General features: G+C 32.7%; 5 protein-coding genes across 6 annotated transcripts; 3 read left to right on the forward strand and 2 right to left on the reverse strand.

Moving 5' to 3' along the window:
* Positions 1–4766: 4766 nt before the first annotated feature.
* Positions 4767–11655, forward strand: LOC110723292 (beta-galactosidase 3-like). Its single transcript, XM_021902639.1, has 19 exons — positions 4767–5193; positions 5659–5754; positions 5936–6048; positions 6201–6267; positions 6396–6488; positions 6613–6756; positions 6872–6960; positions 7066–7171; positions 7275–7362; positions 8486–8604; positions 8676–8837; positions 8921–9099; positions 9589–9686; positions 9790–9899; positions 9995–10105; positions 10190–10303; positions 10422–10624; positions 10707–11043; positions 11128–11655. Exons 1-19 carry the CDS (start codon positions 5026–5028, stop codon positions 11236–11238), a joined length of 2508 nt encoding a protein of 835 aa, XP_021758331.1. The 5' UTR covers positions 4767–5025; the 3' UTR covers positions 11239–11655.
* Positions 11656–12272: 617 nt separating this feature from the next.
* LOC110723294 (thioredoxin H5-like) lies at positions 12273–13825 on the reverse strand. Its single transcript, XM_021902642.1, has 3 exons — positions 13670–13825; positions 12877–12999; positions 12273–12763 (listed from the first exon to the last, which is right to left on the reverse strand). Exons 1-3 carry the CDS (start codon positions 13742–13744, stop codon positions 12596–12598), a joined length of 366 nt encoding a protein of 121 aa, XP_021758334.1. The 5' UTR covers positions 13745–13825; the 3' UTR covers positions 12273–12595.
* Positions 13826–14056: 231 nt separating this feature from the next.
* LOC110723293 (protein FAR1-RELATED SEQUENCE 11-like) lies at positions 14057–18283 on the forward strand. 2 transcript variants are annotated; one of them, XM_021902640.1, is made up of 7 exons: positions 14057–14333; positions 14858–15966; positions 16211–17213; positions 17293–17382; positions 17458–17541; positions 17624–17689; positions 17778–18283. In XM_021902640.1, the coding sequence occupies exons 2-7, from the start codon at positions 15539–15541 to the stop codon at positions 18258–18260; spliced, it is 2154 nt and encodes a 717-aa protein (XP_021758332.1). In that variant the 5' UTR covers positions 14057–14333; positions 14858–15538; the 3' UTR covers positions 18261–18283. The 2 variants fall into 2 exon arrangements, with proteins under 2 accessions (XP_021758332.1, XP_021758333.1); XM_021902641.1 differs by lacking the exon at positions 17293–17382.
* Positions 14234–15531, forward strand: LOC110723356 (protein FAR1-RELATED SEQUENCE 5-like). The gene is made up of 2 exons (XM_021902706.1): positions 14234–14333; positions 14858–15531. Exons 1-2 carry the CDS (start codon positions 14234–14236, stop codon positions 15529–15531), a joined length of 774 nt encoding a protein of 257 aa, XP_021758398.1.
* Positions 18284–18411: 128 nt separating the features above from the next.
* LOC110723295 lies at positions 18412–19928 on the reverse strand. Its single transcript, XM_021902643.1, has 6 exons — positions 19715–19928; positions 19468–19627; positions 19237–19365; positions 19018–19161; positions 18704–18904; positions 18412–18604 (listed from the first exon to the last, which is right to left on the reverse strand). The coding sequence occupies exons 1-6, from the start codon at positions 19759–19761 to the stop codon at positions 18491–18493; spliced, it is 795 nt and encodes a 264-aa protein (XP_021758335.1). The 5' UTR covers positions 19762–19928; the 3' UTR covers positions 18412–18490.
* Between the last annotated feature and the right edge of the window lie 12 nt (positions 19929–19940).

Here is a 19940-nt window from a genome sequence, read left to right on the forward strand (position 1 = left end):
GGCGCGGGCCGCGCCTAATAGTGGCGCGGGCGCGCCACCTGGAGGAGCGGGCGCTCCTCCAAAGACTTTCTAGATTTCCAGAAACTCATTGCGGTTTAGGCGCGGTTTCATCGCGGGTCGCGCCTAGCTAGCGCGAGCGCGATCAGTCAGTAGAGCACGCTCCACTCCGACACTCTAAATATTCCAACATGAATAACCATACACTCTTTGGGTTATTTTTAAATAATTCGACCTTTATACCCAATCCGCTCAAAATGGTCCCAACCGGTCAGGTAACTTGTTATAACAAGTTACCAAATAAGTGGCGGCCTGTAATTGGTCAAAAAAATAAAAAAAAAAAAAAAAAAATTTTTTAAAAAGGTTAAATCTTTTTAAAGAAAAAATAAAAATATTAAAATTTAGAAACCACCCACCAGTTGTCGTCCCTGCTGCCTAAGTCCGATCCCATGCCCCGCGGCTCCGGCTACCCAACCCCCAACCACGGCACCGGTGACAACGCCGGAGAAAGCGTCGAACCCTCCTCCCTCACAAGAACCCAGACAGTGTTTCGCAAAGACTCGACGAACTATAAAACCATCCCTAACCTCGATTTAGGCCGCGCCAACCTCCCCAACCTGTTTCATGGGGTCTGGTATGGTGGGTGTTCGATTTTTTAAAGGGGGTTTTAGGGTTGGGTTGGCTGGGGTGGGAACCCGATCGACGCGGTCAGTTTCTGGGTGGCAGTGTTTTCGGGTCTGGGTGGGGTGGTGGTTCTAGGGTCTGGGTTTGGGTGTTGGTGGGGGTGGTGGTGGCTGAAGTGGTGTGGCTTAGGTGGTGGTGGTTTTTTTTTTTTTGATAAATTTTTTTGGACAAATCAAGTTGTGACACGTGTAAATTAAATTTAATAAAAAAAAAATACTTCTTCAACCGGTTACTGGTCACTCGGGACCATTATGAGCGGATTGAGTATAAAGGTCGGATTATTTATAAATAGCCCAAAGTTGGAATTATTTTGGGCGGACGCCCCAAAGGTGGAATTATTTCAGGCAATTTTTCCTTTCCTAAAAACAAACTAATATATTTTTCTCAAAAAAAAAAAAAAAAAAAAAAAAAAAATTAAATGTTAGGCATATTTTCAACCTAGTTAGATTGCATTAGTTTAATATCATATCACTAATAAATAAAGTCGGTCTCGCGGCCAGGTCACGAGACAACGACACTTGGCATTCCTGTTTTTCACCAAGTGTCAAGCCACGTAGGCGACAAATTGGTTTTATTGTGACACATATAATGCCAAGTAAGCAAATTTTAGATAAAATTTTTTAGATAGAATTGTTGTGTAGAGTTTTATTATCGATATACTTCTAATATTTCATATATACATAATTAATCATAAATTTTAATAAATATTCTATAACTCAGTTCTATTTCCATCATAAAATTTGTTTTAAAAATTTCTTTGAAATAAGATCCATTTATAATATATTTATTTTATAAAATTAATAGAGAATTAGTAAAAATCAATTTTAATCCGTAAAAATAATTTTAGTTTGGTAGAAATACTTTCGGTTCAGTAAAATAATTTAAGTTCAATGAAAATAATTTCAATTCAATAATGACATAGATATCTTATTTTATACTATTTGAATAATACTTTTTGATAAATTAAATATTATATAACTAATATATAAAGCTAAACTTTTAGCCAGGTCACAAGACAGCGACACTTGACATCTTAACTTTTTGCCAGGTGTCATGCCATGTAGACAACAATTAATATTAGTATGACACATAGGATGAAAATGTTGGATAGATTTAGATATATTTTGTAAGATAAAAAAGTTAGTTTAGAGTTTTATTTTTAATAAAATTTGGATAGATTTTAGGATAAAATTACTGGTTTAGAGTTTTATTTTCGATAAAATACCAATATTTTATATGTACAAATAAAATTATAATCCTATTAAAACAATAAATTATAATTTTCAATAATTATTATCTTAATAATTTATTATTTTTTATATCATAATATTCGTGTTAAGGAGTATTTCAAAAAAAATCCATTTATGATATACTTTAAAAATTATAACCCACAACTTTATGATCGGTAGTAATATATTTTTACTTTCAAACTGAGGGTTTCGAATAAAGTCTAGGAGTACTCAAATTATTAAATGTCAATGGAACTGTAAAATTAAATTACTCATCCGATTATGAACATTTAAAGCAACTAATGTTTCAAACGTGGATAGATTTAGACATTAGTAATAATGCCTTTGAGATTATAATTATTCTTTATAATTAATTTATATGTAGCCAATTAATGTAAGGATTTTTAATACATAAGGATTTATATTATGGAGGGAACCCGGTGCATCGCCCGGGGGTACGTACTAGTATATATATAAAGGGGAGTTTTTTCCCTAGTTTTTAGAGAGCCATGTAGGATAAATTTTTTTTAACGCGCCATGTAGGATTATAAATTTAAGTTATAGCCAATCAAAGAAGAGATTTATAATATTTTTTAGAATTAAATAATTCAAATGCCACATAAGCAAAATTGGCGAATGAGATTTTAAAGTTTAATTTAATTAAATATTGAATATTATCTAAATATATTGCGAGAAATTCCCAATTTAGTTTAAAATGAAAATAATAAATAATATAGTACGTATAACGAATATATTAACAAATTTTATCACATACATAAAAGAAATATTTGTTTTAAAAAAATACAAACAAACCGTGCATTGTATGGGCTTCATCTAGTATTTTTTAGTATGTAAGTATTATCTAGTGATGAAGGTTATTGAAAAATTAATATAATTAATCTAATTATATTTGAATTTATCTGAACAAATATGACCCTTTTGAACTCATTGCAGTTGTCGACTGAATTGAGATTAGTGATATATAGTCTCTTGAACCTATTTTTTTCCTAAACAAAAATGTTGAACCTATTTTATTTAAGCTTATTAATCTTTATCTAAAATCATACTTGTATATGTTATCTATTTAGGGGAAAAAATTTCAAACAAGGGTTAGGTCTACCATGTTCAATTCCTATGATATTAACCCTTATCACACCTTATTTTTTCTAAACTTATTTGACTTGAAATTATTTTTATTTTGATTAATTAATGGAAATAAGATGGATAGAACAAGGCCAATAAGATAATATAAGGGATAATATGTTTAACTAAGATAAGAGTTGATAAACTCTCTCCCCTCTCCTCTTTCCTCTCTTCTAAACCCTAGCCTCCACTGTTGATTTTGGAGGGGCTTCCATCGGTTTTAAACCGGTGGAAAGCCCCAATTCTTGTTTTGCTTCTTTTTTGTTTTTTTAGGTTTATAATAATGATTCCTGTTTTTGAGAGGAACTTTTCTCCCTCGAAAGAAAGGGTTTCCGATCTCTATTGAAAGACAAGGGTTTCCCGACCACCTTCAAAAGACAAGGTTTATCTCCTCTTTTCGAGGGAGAAATTTCTTAGTTTTGGATCCACGATAGATCTAATGGATTGTCGTGAAATTATTTCATTGGTAAAAAATTTTGCGAGATCGCAAAGGTTATCAAGTTTTCGAATACAATTGGATGAATCAGAAGAAAAACATCCTCACGGCTACAAAAGATTGTTAGATTGTCTTCTAACAAGACTGCATTTTCCAGCGGGATAAGCGGGAGATGCACCACAGTGCAATATTTACTAGACGATTGTTATTTTTATGAAGGAATTTTTTATTTGATTCAATATCTTATGTATTTGTTAAAATCTTTGTAGATGTCGTATGACAATTTATTAATGAACTAATTTTACTATTAAAAAAAACAAAAAAAAAAAAAAATAAGAGTTGATAGGTTAGAAAAATAAGAGTTAATAAGGTTTAATAAGACTTATAAGATAACACAATGGATAATAAGTTCAAATAAAATTTAAGTTGATAAGTTAAATGATAAGGGTTAATAAGGTTTAATAACACGACAGAACATTTTGTATATGCCCGGGTGCACATAGAGTAAGTGCACCAAGGGTGGAATTTTTTTTTTGTTGCTCAATTTAAAATTTTAAAATAAGCGAACAAAAAAAATATTAAATGAGCGTCCGCCTCCTTTTCAGATGATCTTGACGGTTGTTCGGATAAAAATTTTCAATAACATGGTCATGTATGATAAGATCCAATAAGATAAGATAATTTAGTATGATTCATCGTATAAGATAAGGGTTGACAAGTTTAGATATTCAGATAAGTTCCGGCATACCATTTTCTATACGCAAATAATGGTACTACTCGTAACTAGAAATTTTTCCATACGCAAATAATGGTAACAATCAATTAATTTTCACAGAAAAAATATGGTGGATAGTGGACTAGTGGTAAGTCTAGAAGTAATTAACTAGTAATTCCTTTAAAATTGGGATTATAAACTTATAATTAAGGATTAGAAACTTCTTTCACATATTAAGTGGAGAAAGAATCGCCTTCAAAATTAAGCAAACAACCTTCTTCTTCCATAGTTTCCAGCGCTCAAACGTTCAAATCATTTAATTACCCACTTCTTTAGAACCACTTGCATTTTTATTATTTTTACCACTTGCATTTCTTTATTTACCCTCAAGTTAAAAAAAACTCTTTTTATTTTTATTTTTATTTTTCACTAATTTCCATTAAAAAAGCTTCAAACTTCACCTTTTAAAAAGATTATTATTTATTTTATAATTTTTTTTACATATACGAGTATATGAGCTCATTTTAATAATGTGGCAGTGAGAGTGAGTGTTACACTGTTGCATGGCCTACTTCTCCCACTACCTTCCAATCTACAATTTATTTTTTATTTAAATTTCTTTTGATAATTTTTTCAGCCATTTTTAGCTCAAATTTTAGCTCAAATTGAGTACAAGTTAACTTCACACATACTACTTTCTCTCTCTATCACATTTATAAAATCCCAAATATTTTTGGGTTTTAGAGAGACAAACAATCCAAGAAAAACCCAGAAAACAGAGAGTTTTAGAGAGAGAAATAACAGAGTTATTTGCAGAGAGAATGGAAACAATCTCAGTTTCCAAGCTGATTTTGTTGAGCATTTTTCTGGGGTTTTTACAGTTGATAAATTCAGCTAGAATTGGTTATGATAATAAGGGTATTACCATTAATGGGCAACGCAAACTCCTCATTTCTGGTTCCATTCATTATCCCAGAAGTACCCCTGATGTAATTTTACTTATTTTCTCTCTTTTTTACTGAAATTTTGCTGCTTTATTGAATTTTTGCAATGGGTTTTTGTTATTTGTTGAATTTTTAAATGGGTTTGTTTAATTTCTTGATATTTTGAAATCCATTGTTAACAATGTAGAATATTTTTAATTATATTTTTGAGCTTTTAGATGAGGAAATTTGTTACTTTGGTGAAATGGGTTTTTGTTATTAGCAATGTTTTAATATATAAAAATGGGTTAGTTTTCAATTGTATAGATATTTTTGAAGTTAATGGTTAACATTGTGGAAATTGGAAAATTTAATACTTGAGATTGGAGTTGTGGGAATTTGCTACTTGGTAAAATGGGTATTTTATTGTTATATTTGAATTACTAGTTTATATATTTTTTTTAATTTAATGGTATAGTTTGAAATTAAATGTAACATTTAGGATAATATTTTATTATTTTGTGAGTGCAGATGTGGGAAGATCTTATAAAGAAGGCTAAACATGGAGGATTGGATGTTATTGATACTTATGTATTCTGGAATGGGCATGAACCTTCCCCTGGAAAAGTACTATTCTTGGATCTATATTTACCTCTATTTTCACTAATTTTAACTTCCTAGTTCGGATTTAGTTGTCACGTTAGTAGTTCAAATTACACTATCGGCGTGACAATTAATTTGGGACGACGAGAGTACTATATTTTAATAGTATAAGAATGTAATATGTTGAATAAATTGGAATTTGCAGTATCATTTTGAAGGGAGATATGATTTAGTAAGGTTCATAAAGACAATTCATAGAGCTGGACTGTATGTTAATCTACGCATTGGTCCCTATGTTTGTGCTGAATGGAATTTTGGGTAATTTTTTTTTTTAATTTTTTATTGTTCTAGAATCAATTGTTGACTATATTTTCAATTCTTCATATTTTGAAGTGATAATTAAAAAAAAAAGCTTTCTATATTTAGTAATAATTTGCTTTGTTTTCGATTTCCTCTTTGATTGGATGCAGTGGATTCCCTGTATGGTTGAAGTATGTTCCTGGAATCAGCTTTAGAACAGACAATGAGCCATTTAAGGTCCTGAATTTTCTTTTGCAATTCTACCTTTTTTTTTTTTTTTTTTTAATTATTAATTTTACTGCAATCTCAGCAGAAAGTTACTGAAAATTGTTATTTTTTTGGGTGTTGCTGTTGTGATTATACAGAGAGCAATGCAAGGTTTCACTGAGAAGATTGTTGATATGATGAAAAAAGAGAACTTATTTGCATCTCAGGGTGGTCCTATAATCATGTCTCAGGTCTGTTGTCTTATAATTTTCTCCCTTACCATATGCTGCTTTTCAGTTTTGCAGTTTATGGTTTTTGACGTGTTTAAATGAAGTCGCGTGACAAGCACTCACATAATTTGATCATGTTTATTAGATTGAGAATGAATATGGTTCGGAAGAAAAGGAATTTGGGGCTGCTGGTAAAGCATATGTAGACTGGGCTGCAAGCATGGCTAATGGATTAAAAACTGGAGTCCCATGGTTGATGTGTAAGCAAGATGATGCCCCAGACCCATTGGTAAGATAAACCTACCTTCAAATTCGTAGTGACAGGTGATTAGGTTCACAATTAGGTATTATAAATATAAATGGTAGACCATTTGACTGATATATTTTGTGCTTTCTGGCAATAGATAAACACGTGCAATGGTTTCTACTGTGATTATTTCAAGCCTAATAAGCCAAACAAACCCAAGATGTGGACTGAAGCTTGGAGTGGATGGTAATACATTTGCTTTTACGATTTATACTGTTAATTTCATTGTAGTCCTGTTTGCAGCGTGTCATTCTTATTTTGGTGATAACATTCTTTGCTGTCATTTTGTAGGTTCACTGAATTTGGAGGTCCAGTTCATGAGCGACCAGTTGAAGATTTGGCATTTGCGGTTGCTCGTTTCATACAAACCGGTGGTTCATACATCAACTATTACATGGTTAGTAACTATGTTATGAGCATCCTCTTATTGTTTTACTGATTGATATTAGAAGGTTAATGCCTGTCGGTTTTTGCTTACTAATGATTGCTGCTACTCACAGTACCATGGTGGAACCAACTTTGGACGAACAGCTGGTGGACCATTCATTACGACTAGTTATGACTATGATGCCCCAATCGATGAATATGGTAAGACTTGAGCTTGCATGTCTTTGTTTGATGGGTATAGAGTGCCATAGCTCACAACACAACCTGTAGTATATACAATAATAGGGGAAAAAAGTAAAATAATCTGACAATATGTTATTTTCTTGATTGTTGCTTGTCAATTCTTATATAGAAAACTTGAAGATTTCGCTTGCTTTCTGTGATCAAGCAGTCTAATTAGATTTTACAGTAGCTTACATTCATCATATATTAATGCAGATAAGTTTATAATACATTACATTTATGTTTAGCTTGTTGAAGCGTTGCATTTGCATTTTTGCGTAAGAACATATTTTTTTTTTTGCTCTAAAAAGGTCATGTTCAGCTGGTTATAAAGAACATTATATTTTGTTCCAAGGGTGCATTTGGTATGGTTGGGAACAGAATAAAATGGAATCAATGGAAGAGAGAAAGGGTAATTATAAGGTTGATAACAATGGCTTTCATAGATTGTTTAGTATTACATTGGAATGGAATAAAATCAAATGAGAAAAGGTAGAGGAGTGATTGAGGGTAACCAATCTGTTTTACCAGTTACCACTCAGTTGAGGAGTGTAAAAGGTGGGTGGAATCAATTACCCTCGAGTAAGGAAAATTGTTGCCATACCCTTCAAGCCAAACAATCTATAATTGAAATACTTACGTGATTTCATTTCCAGTTATAAAGATCTTCATGCCCAAACACGCTTAACTTTTTTGTACAGCTTGGAGTTCAATCTGTATGACTATACAATTTTATTTCCCGTAGGAGTTTGAATTCCAAGTCAGCTCTTCAGAGGAGCAGCTTTTTCTTTGAAAACCCTTTTAGTACTTATACAAGAAAAGAACATACTACCTCCGTTTCAAATTATTTGCAACGATTAGACATTTTCTACTCACACTTTATGTCATATTGTTGCAAACGGAGGTAGTAAATCAGATTAAATAGACCTTCCCTTCCACCAAACGGTGCCTAAGAAACACAAAAAGACAATATTCTGACCATTCATCTGGGAGCTCTCTTTTTGCCCTTTTTAGTTTACAAAAGGTTGCTTGGTACCTATCATTGAGTTTTATTATTAGTGGTTATCTAAGCCTTTTCCCATTAAATTAATATTGTTCACAGGTTTAATTAGGCAACCGAAATATGGGCACCTGAAGGATCTACATCGAGCCCTCAAGCTTTCAGAACGAGCATTACTCTCTTCAGAACCTGAAATCACTTCATTGGGAACCTATCATCAGGTCAGTTTCTATTTCTGTGAATTCACTTTTTCTTCGCCTTGTGTTGTTTGGCTGATCAACCATTTTTGCAGGCTTTTGTCTTCAAAGGTCAAGGAACTTGTGCTGCTTTTCTATCCAACTTCCATTTCACTTCATCAGCAAGGGTGAAATTCAATAATGAGCACTATGATCTACCTGCTTGGTCTATTAGCATACTCCCTGATTGCAAACACGTAGTCTTCAACACTGCTAAGGTAAGTCATGAGTGTGTTTACTATTCGTATAATTTAATTGTGCCGAAACTCTATATTGATGAGGCTTCAATCTTGTCATCTAGGTTGGAGTTCAAACCTCACATACTCAAATGATACCAGCCAATGCTCGGTTGCTCTCGTGGAAGATGTACGATGAAGATCTTTCTTCGTTGGAGGAAAGCCCAACGATGACAGCTCCTGGACTTCTAGAACAGATCAATGTCACAAGAGATAGCAGTGACTATCTTTGGTACATGACCAGGTAAGCTCCCAAAAGTTGCTTTTAGTTCTTTGTTTTCCTTTCCCCCTAGTTCCCGGACAGGAAAAATAGAAAATGAAAAGAATTTGACCTTACACTTGCAAGTTGCAACTACAAAGAGGCTATTTCTCTTAAACCCTAGATTGTAAAGATAATTGACTTACCTACTGCTCCTAATTGTACAAGTGAAAGATGGTTGATGCAACAATTGATTTGTCCCTGTGTAGTCCGATTTATAAAAAAATTGCCTAAGAATGATCAGAATTCATCAAAAGTGCACTTGCTTTCTGTATGTAATGCGTCTTTCTATGGAATCGATGGCCCAGTGTGGAATGCACTTATGCACAACCAATTTACCAATTGTTATGCTTGTCTGAAAGCTGATTTGGCATCTAAGCTTCTTATCTGGCACCTTCTTTCTGTTGGCTTCCAAATTCATCGAAAGGTGCTGCTTCTGTAAGATCTTGACATTTTATTGTTGCTTTACTCCAGTGTCCACGTCAGCCCGTCAGATTTGCATGGAGCTCCCAGTCTCATGGTGGAATCAGCAGGGCCTGCTCTTCATGTTTTTGTTAATGGAAAGTTTGCAGGTATCTTTTCGCTTTAATCACACGTAACTGTTGTACGGGGATAAACAAAGACAGAATTTTGGTTTATGAAGCAAAAATTGAAGAAGCTATTTTTTATAAACAGGGTCAGCTTTTGGGACTAGGGAGGACAGGAGATTAACATTCAAAGGACCAGTCAATCTTCAATCAGGAATGAACAGAATTACTTTGCTAAGTGTGGCAGTTGGTTTACCGGTAAACTTCTGGCCGTGATTTCAATGCTTCAAATTTTGGAACCTGATCTTGTAAACATGCTGATAATAAAATCTTTTACTGATTTGTTCATTAAGAATGTCGGGCCACATTATGAAATATGGAAGACTGGAGTTCTTGGTCCAGTGGTGTTGAATGGTCTTAGCAGTGGCAAGAGGGATTTAACATGGCAAAAATGGTCATATCAAGTGAGTTCCATACAAAATCGACACGTTAATTTGTTCGTTGATGAACCTTAAGAACTTCAGTAAACTAGTTATTTTGAATGACAGGTTGGATTGAAGGGAGAGAATATGCAATTAACATCTCCAAATGGAGCTTCGTCTAATGAATGGATAGATGCTTCACTTGCTGCACAGAAAACCCAACCCTTGACTTGGTATAAGGTAAGAACCTGTGTTGCATTTTTTTTCTTCCCTTTTTTAGAGTATTTTATGACTTTTTAAATTGTAATGAAAAGTAGTCCCCCCCGTCTGCTGATATATTCGCGTTGTAATTTTCCAGGCCAACTTTGATGCACCTGGTGGGGTTGAACCATTGGCTGTAGATATGAAAAGCATGGGTAAAGGTGAAATATGGATCAATGGTAGAAGTATAGGAAGATATTGGATTACTTATGCAAAGGGGGATTGCAAACCTTGCAGTTACGCTGGAACATACCGTCAAGGAAATTGCCAATCTGGCTGCAATAACCCAACCCAAAGATGGTAATAACTGATTTAATCAGCATTTACTGAAATTTGAATGTTAGGCCATATCAATTTAGACGTGTTATTTGTTGAATTTTAGGTACCATGTTCCAAGGGCTTGGTTAAAGCCAACACAAAATCTGATGGTTGTCTTCGAAGAACTAGGTGGGGATGCATCAAAGATCTCTCTGGTGAAGAGATCAGTGTCACGTGTTTGTGCGGATGCATTTGAACACCATCCAATGGTTCAGAACTGGCGGGTAGATTCCAATGGCGATCAGCAGATAATGCACCGTGCCAAGGTTCACTTGCAGTGTGGACCAGGGCAGTCAATATCGTCCATCCAATTTGCAAGTTTTGGAACCCCATTAGGAACTTGTGGAAGTTTCCTCATGGGAACATGCCACTCTGAGAACTCCCTTGATATAGTAGAGAAGGTACATCTTCTTGCTCTACCTTAAGTTCGCTTCACCTTTTCTTCAAATAAAATCTTGTTTTACCATTTTTTTTCCTATGTGCAGCTTTGTGTTGGCCAAAGAAGATGCTCTGTTCCTATAACCAACTCAAATTTCGGGGGAGATCCTTGTCGTAATGTATTGAAACGACTAACAGTCGAAGCTATTTGTTCCTAAGCACAACCACCAAAACCAAACCAGTCAAAACTTCAGTTTGTAAAGGCTATAGAGCTCTACGATTACGTGTGTTCATATAGAAATTGATAAGGGAGGAGGAAAAGGAAGACGAAGATAAATAAAGGTCAAAGACCATCAATGGCATCTTATCCTTGTGGAAACGGATACACAATTGAGCATATTATACAGCAAGGTGTCTGTGTATAGTAGCCATTCCCTCACCTTTTATTAGGGAATGAGATCAAAGCGAAGGAGTCAATAATTATAGTCTGAGTATTATTTATGTGTGCTCCAGGAGTAGGTAACTTAGAATTGTGGTTGCTTTTCGATTTTTTCTTCATATCTTCGTTTGTGCTCCATATTCAATGTGTTTGAACAAGTATTCCTTATTAAATGAATTAATTCATTTTTGGTATAGTTTTATACTTTTATGTTAGTTTAGTTGCCATGAGAGTGATGGGCAAATACATACAGATATCTCAACAGCACTTTAGAAGGCGAAAAATGCAGGCATGCAGAAGTCAGTCATCTTGACTATTGAGCATACAGTGCAAGGAATATGACTTGAGTTTGGATTGACAAAATATATCACTTCGCCCAATTTAAGTTAAGACATGTTTTTAATTTGAATTCGGAAAATAATAGAACACTTTCTATTATTTGTATTGCGCAATAAATAAAAAAATTTAAACCATAATGATAAATACTACGTATACCATATCAATCCAATTCTATAATAGAACACTTTCTATTATTTGTATATTTAAACCATAATGATAAATACTACGTATACCATATCAATCCAATTCTTTAATGATGCAAGTCATGTCACGATATGTGTACACGGTACACCCGTTAAACCGGAGGGCCTAAGGAATACAATGCTTAAAGAGCAATGGTCGTCCATTACTGTGTTTTATTCATAAAGCCTCTTTTTGACCATTACAGAAAAGAACCCAAATTTGAAATTGAATTTGAAAGACCATTGAGATTTTTGTCATAGTGCAAGGTATAAACCAGTAAATCCATACAAATAAGAATCTTTAACATCAAACTGCTCATTCAGTTAGTAAATTGGTAAAAATACTACCGTTTGAACAACAGATAGAAAGACCCCAAATACACTGTACAGACTACAGAGTAAAGAATACTACTTCTATTCGGATTTAATTGTCACATTATAAATTTAGATCACACAATCAACTCATCTAGGTAAACATACCCACCCCGACTCCACGAGAATTATCTGTTATCTTAAAAACCATAAACCCAAAGCTGAATCATACAATCATAAAGATATATTATACCATTAAGCAGAATTTAACATCACAAAGCAAATAGTTCAATGATAACTTCATTAAGTGGATGGTGTAGGATCAACTTCAGGCAAACTTCGACCAGAATGCTCAGTAACGAGTTTCAGAAGGGACTCTTTATTCGCACCTACGAATCTGTCAACTACTTTTCCTTGTTTCAGGAAAACAAAAGTCGGCATGGAGTCTACTTTGAAATCCTCAGCAACAGTCTGAAAGCAATTGATTTGCAACACGGCAACACCAAGTAAATGAAGCTGCAATTAGAGTAAACAAAGGAGTAGCAATGTGGAAAAGCTGTGCTTTCAGAATTTCAGCTATTTACCTTCAGCTCATCAACATCAACCTTGAGAAACAACACATCTTCATACTTGTTGGCAAATTCAGACAGAATTGGTGCCATGAAACGACACGGTGCACACCATGTTGCAGTGAAATCAATCACAGTCTGCCATAAAATTCATTTTATCATCGTTTTTTGATCCTAACTCCCCAACACGAAGACAATAACAATGCCTTCGACAACTCACAACCTCAAACAAACACAAACACAAACACATTAATCGAAATCCAATCCAACTGTGGACAACTTCATATATTAAACCATATAATCATCTATTCCATCCTAACCAACTGGGAGCAATTGCCCCTAGTTGCGGATTGTCTCGGCTCCAATCCAGATTAATCAGAGTCTAATAGCACTAACTAACTGTCACACTCTTCCCAAATTCCTCAACTTTATTTTCCCCTCTCTTTCAGTTTCTAAATGATGTTCCTACTCGACGGTGATTGTCTCACAAAAAAAGTCAAAGTACGATCAATTCAAAAAAATATCAAAGTACTATAGGCGTATTAACATTTCGCCATTCCAATCACTTTCCTCACATTTTATGAACTAGGACTCAGTAAAAATTAATCCAAAATACACAAATACATGCAATATCAACATCAACTTCATCGAAAATCAAACAAAAAGATGACCTAATACATGGAGCATAACCTTCAATAATGAGTCAAATCCCCTAATTTCTCAAAATCTACCATTTAATAATACAAAGTTCAAAGAAAAAAAATAATAATTTGGCAGCAAAATAAAAATAATAATAAAGAAAAATTACCAATTTCTTAGAGTTTCCATCCTCAAGATTCTGCTTAAATTGGTCAAGGGTTTGGCAACTAAGAACTTCCGCCATTGTTATTTCTTGTTTTTCTTTCTCCTCGCTTTCAGAAGGTTTCGTCGTAAATAAGAAAATGCGAAAATCAATATTATCACTTTATTGATTTATAGTTGGGCCGCAGAATTTTTGGGCCGGGCTTTGCTATTTATACATTTTTTTTGACGTGGTATTCATTTATTTGTGAAAATTTTACCCTACACCCTAGTGTAGGGTGTGTTCCCTACACCCCCCCTATGCTACGTCGTTTTGTAGCTGGTATTTGCGATTCTTTCCTTTTTTTTTTTTTTTTTTTTCCTTTTTTTCTTTTTTTCTTTTCTTCCTCTTTTTTCCTTTTTCCTTTGATTCTTATTATTCAATTTATGTATATATATGATTTTAAACCCTATTTTTTCTCTCTCTTCAATTGATCAACCAACCTCCATTTTAGATCTACATTTTTCTCTCGCTAATTCATCTTCTTCATTTGATTTTTTGAACGAATTCGTTAATTGTTACCGATCATCAATGGCGAATTCTGCATCTGGAGATTGCGTTGATTTTGATCGCGATTGCGAGCGTGTGTTTCCTTCTGGACTTCGTTTCGTTGATTCGTTTGTGCAACAATGTGAGTAATTGTGATCATAATTTTTCAATTTTTAATTATCCCTAATTTGTTCTGTTATAATGCTCTGTTAATTTGAACTTAATTGATGTATTATTATTCACTTTCGATTTTTGAATTTACTACTTTGATTACATTATGATGAACGTTTTTGGATTGTTGTACTTTGTATGAACATTTTGTTGCTTCATTTGTTGTTTCATTTGTTGTTTTCTCTGTGTTTTAGAATTGTGTGTTTTTGTCGTATATTTTGTAGATTATACTTTCAATTAATCGTTTATGTTTTCTTATTCATTGTTACTAATGTGTTTATGTTCAGTCTTAAAGTCATTTTTGATCATTTATTTTTACATTTTTATATCGATATTATGTGTAGTGGTAAATAATGAAAATATTGTTCAAAATATTATGTGCTGAAATTCTTTTTGCAATTGATCATGTGCTGTTTTGATATTGAACATTTTACTTATTTGTTATTGTTCATTCATGAAACTCTTTATGATCATTTATAATTGTATATTGTGCAGTGGAAAAAAATGATGATATTATGTATTTAGAAGCAGAACAGTCTGAATTAAAGGATAAAGAATTTAAATCTGAAGATGAAGCTTTCGAAGCGTATAATGAATATGCTTTTAGGAAAGGTTTTGGAATTCGAATTGGGAAGAGTAAGAGAAGAAGAGATGATTCTTTTTTGATGAAAAGATTTGTTTGTTGTAATGAGGGATTCAAAGATAATAAGTGTAAGAATAAAAGGATTTATGAGAAGTTGGATCATCGAACTGGTTGTTTAGCTTTTGTGCAGTTTCATATTGATCATTTAGGGGTCTATACATGTACAAGACATGAAATGGTTCATAATCATGCTATGATTCCTCCTGAAAAAAGGCATTTGATAAGGTCTCAAAGAGATGTGAATAAAGAGCAGCTTCTTTTCATTTCAACAATGAAATTGAGTGGAGTCAAAGTTACTGATTCTTTGAGGGTTCTAAAGAAGGAGGTTGGGGGATCTCCTAATCTTTGTTTTACTGCTTCTGATGCTTATAATGCATTGTCATCTGAAAAAGCTGCCCAAATTGAAGGATGTGATGGTAACCAATTGATTAAATATTTTGCCAAGAGACATGTGGATGAGACAGATTTTTATTATGATTTTGAACAAGATGATAGTGGTGCTTTAGTTAGTTTTTTTTTGGCGTGATGGTAGGATGATGAGAGATTATCATTACTTTGGAGATTTATTGGTTTTTGATACAACTTATAGAACTAATAAATATGGAATGATATGTGCTCCATTTGTTGGGATGAACCATCATGGTAACAATGTCATGTTTGGTATGGGTTTTATTCTTAATGAGCGCACCGAGTCTTTTGATTGGTTGTTTGATACATTTTTGCACTCAATGGGGAGGAAAAGTCCCATTACAATTATGACTGATCAAGCACAAGCGATTGCAGCGGGTATAAGAAACATTTTTCCTTCAACTGTTCATCATCGTTTATGTGTATGGCATCTTGAACAAAATTCTAAGAAACACATTGGAGCATTGAGAGCTTTGGAAGGCTTTACAGATTTGTTTGGATATCTTTTGAAGTATTGTGAAACTCCTGCTGAATTTGAATATTTCTGGAAAAGGTAAATTATTGTTTTTTGTATTTATTTTTTATTTTTATTATGTGATATATTTGATTATTATGTGATATATATATGAACATGTAGTGTTTTACATATGATCATACAATTTACTTTGTTATGTATGTTATCATAATATTATTAGTGTCCATATTGTTTATGATCATTATTCTTTACACAAATGTACATATTTTAATTTATATTTTGTTCATTTTTAAATTAATATATGATCATTTCTGTTATACAGGATGTGTGATAAATACAAATGTGAAAATGATGATTGGTTATGTGATTTGTATAAAATAAAGGAAATGTGGTGTCCTGCTTATTCTAAGAAGTATTGGTCTGGTGGTATATTGTCTTCTCAACGTAGTGAAACTACTAATAAGTCAGTTTCACAACGTCTTAATAAGACTCAAGGTTTATGTGATTTTTATCATGTTTTTCTTGATGTCATTTCTGAGTGGAGAAGTAAGGAAGGTGCAAGAGATTACAATACTCTGAGGGGTAATAGGCACCTAGCTTTTGCTAATATTGGTATATTAGTTCATGCAAGATCATTGTACACTATTCAAGCTTATGTTCTTTTTGAAGAGGAGTTCATTAGGGGGACAGCTTATGATCATGTTGATAATGGTTTGCGTTTTCCAGAATATTCATATCTTCTTTGGAGGCCTGGGAAGGATATAATTAAGCATGAAGTTGTTTTTAATAAGGAAACACATGCAATTTGTTGCACATGCATGTACTTTAGTGAGACTGGTTTACTTTGTTCTCATTCTCTTCGAGTATATCATTTGCATTGTGTGCGTAATATTCCACAAGAGTATATAATGAAACGATGGACAAAGGCTGCCATGTGTAGTCATGGTATTGAAGAACCTATTTTGAGGACAAATGTTGTGGCTACTAGTGTTTGGAGGTCACAAACAATCAGAAAGTTTGTTAAGTTGATAACAAGTTGTCAGAATTCTTTGAATGCAAGGGCAGAGGTTGAGTGTTATTTCAATCTGTTAAAAGAAAAGGTTGAGAGTGTATCAGGTGTAATTGACTTTAGTGAACCTGTTAAAGAGGTTGAAATTGTTGATCTTGAGATCAAGAATCCTCCAAAAGCTAGGCCTAAAGGTGAGAGGAATGTAAGGCCTAAGAGTACCTTGGAGAAGCAGTGTAACAAGGCAAAGGGTAATTTCAAGAGGAAAAAGTCTCTGTACACTCCTTACAAAAGGGGTATAGGGCAAGCAGTTGTACAGGTATATGATCATTTCATATTTTCAAATTGATCATTTCAGTTTTCGTAAATGATCATTTATGTTTTTTCTTTTTAAATAGGAACTTGATGAGAACGGTTGTGCTGTTACTTATGCTAATTCTATTAGTGATCCCATTGAATTGATTGTTTTGAGCAATAAACGGGCTCAGGTAAATTCAAATGTGCCAAAAAAAACATTTTATTTATATTTTATTAATATTGATTTTTATAATTTAAAAATATAGGTCGGCTTAAAATCAGCTGTTGTAGAAGAAATTCCTTCTAGTTCTAAGGAATCAAATCATAGTATTTCCAATGATTTTGATCAGGTATATGAACATTTATGATCTATATTATAATTTTTTTTATTTAATTTTTTATTTTTTATATTTTTTTTTGGTTTTTTTGTAGGCTACTGGTGAAAGCTCTCTTTCATCTATCATATCTATTGATGTTGATATTTCATCTATTGCTAAGGTTTTTTTTTTTTCCATATTTGTTTGTATAAGTGTTTGTAACTGATCATATACTGGTTTATTAATGATCAATTTAATTTTTTTTAAAGGCAAAGGATTTAAATCTTGAAGGTGTTTCTGCTGTTCAACCTTGTTCTAATTTTGTTGCAAATAAAGGTGCTTCTGGTGTTAAAACTTACTCTCAAATTAATCCAAGAGTTCCAATTCATACTAGTGCGTCAACAAAATCTCCTGTTGTTATTCAACCTACTGTTCCCAGGAATGTTCAAAATCAAACTCAGAATTGTTCAAACACCAATCCAGAAATGATCATATCCAACTCCAGGAATGTTCAATCAACAAATGTTCAAGTTATTTCTCCTACGGTTCAAATAAATGATCAAGGATTTCCTGTTCAGAATGTTCAAGTTACTCCTCCCACAGTTCAAAGAAATGATCAAGGTGCTCGTGTTCCAATTCTTCAATCAAGAAATGTTCAATTAGGTTCTAAAAAGATTTCTTCTAAATATGATAGGTTGTTAGCCTTTTTTGATACAAGTGTAGCTAAACGTTTGGCTAATAAAGATAAATAATTAGTATTCCAGAACTTTATAAACATTAGACTTTTTTGTAATGTTGATTTAATTACTATTTTGTAATTTTGAATTTTCGATCTATTATATAAAAAACTTTCATTCAAAGATTAAAATGAAATATCAATTACAATAATATTAAAATAAAATCCATAAGTCTACTTCTAAAAAAAAAAAATAGTCATATATAAGAAATGAACATATACATAGTTGTAAATGAACATTTGAAACTACAAAGTTGCAAATTTTCTAGCTTTCCTTCTATTTGCTCTTGATTCAGTGTTTTCTTCAAATAACATCAGTTCTGCTGTGTATTGGAGCCTTAGATTTCTAATTTGTTCCACCTGTTGAACAAAATGAATTGTCAAATTTTAATTAAACAATCTTTACTGTTTCATAAATGAATATTATATCTTAAATAATTGATCATTTATAACTCTTACATTGTTTGGTTTTAAATCACAAATCCAACTCTCATTAGGATCAGCAGTGAAGGTTTCCATATGCTTCATAATGTAAACTCCACAGTTTGTATAGTCATTGTTGCTACGCCATTTCATCTTTTCCAAAACAACTGTGTAGTCTTCAATTCTTTTTGCATCTTGATATCCAAGGTGTTTCATGTACTCTGCCAATCCTTTTAACTGATAGAAAAAAGAGTAAAAATTGTTTAGAAGTTTGTATTGTGATGAAGACATGAACAATAAATAAAAATAATTGATCATGTAGTCAACTATAAATGAACATATTATCTCACCATCATTTTTGGTTGTTCTTCATATTTTGCTTTGACTGATACCTTTTTTGGTAGTTTTCTATTGTCAATTATATGAATTTTGTCTTCTATATGATTGACGCACAACAGAAAAAAATGTTGAGAAGTTGATACTGGGAAGAAGACCTGAACAAATTATATAATGTTATTGGACAATATATTGAATGTAATTGAACATTTGTATTAAACAAGAATTAATACCTGTTTATATCCAACAATGCTGTCAATTTTATTCAACTTCAGTTCATTGTCAATTCTTTCTATGAAGGCATTAATTCTTGTCTTCATTGATGATCCTTCTTGACAAACTCTATTTGTGCACATAATGTGCTGTTGAAATACAAACAAACATATAGAAGTTAAATGAATTTTTAGCAATTATTTATCATAGGAAAATAGAATCAATAATATAAAAAAAGAAGAAAGACTAACATGAAGCACTGTTGAGAAATAAATCTTGTTTCTCGGCTTTTTATGATTAAGAAACCTTGCCCATCCATCTATGACACAATTTGTCACTTCAACATCATCTCCAAGAGTTTTCATTTCATTTCTATTGATGAGATTCAAGCCATCATAGTATAAGAGTGCACTGCATTATGAACATTTAATAATATGAATGTGAACATATTTTTATAAAAGATATTAAACCTTAAGTTTAATTAGTGTAAGTAATTACCTTTCATCTTTTCCACCAAGAGCAAAGTCTACTGCAATTTGGTTCATGGCTTTCTCATCTTTAAACAGATCCTTGTACTTGACCAAGTAAGGAGATCGGAAAGCAGGAGGAATTGTTTTCTTTTCGCGTTTTGGTCTTGTTGTTCAATATAAAATATTGTTAAATTAAGAAAATTATGAGGAACATAAATGAACATTTGAGTGTATATAAATAAATTTGAAATTAT

Source organism: Chenopodium quinoa, unplaced genomic scaffold, assembly GCF_001683475.1.
Source record: "Chenopodium quinoa cultivar QQ74 unplaced genomic scaffold, ASM168347v1, whole genome shotgun sequence".
NCBI classification, from domain to species: Eukaryota; Viridiplantae; Streptophyta; class Magnoliopsida; order Caryophyllales; family Amaranthaceae; genus Chenopodium; species Chenopodium quinoa.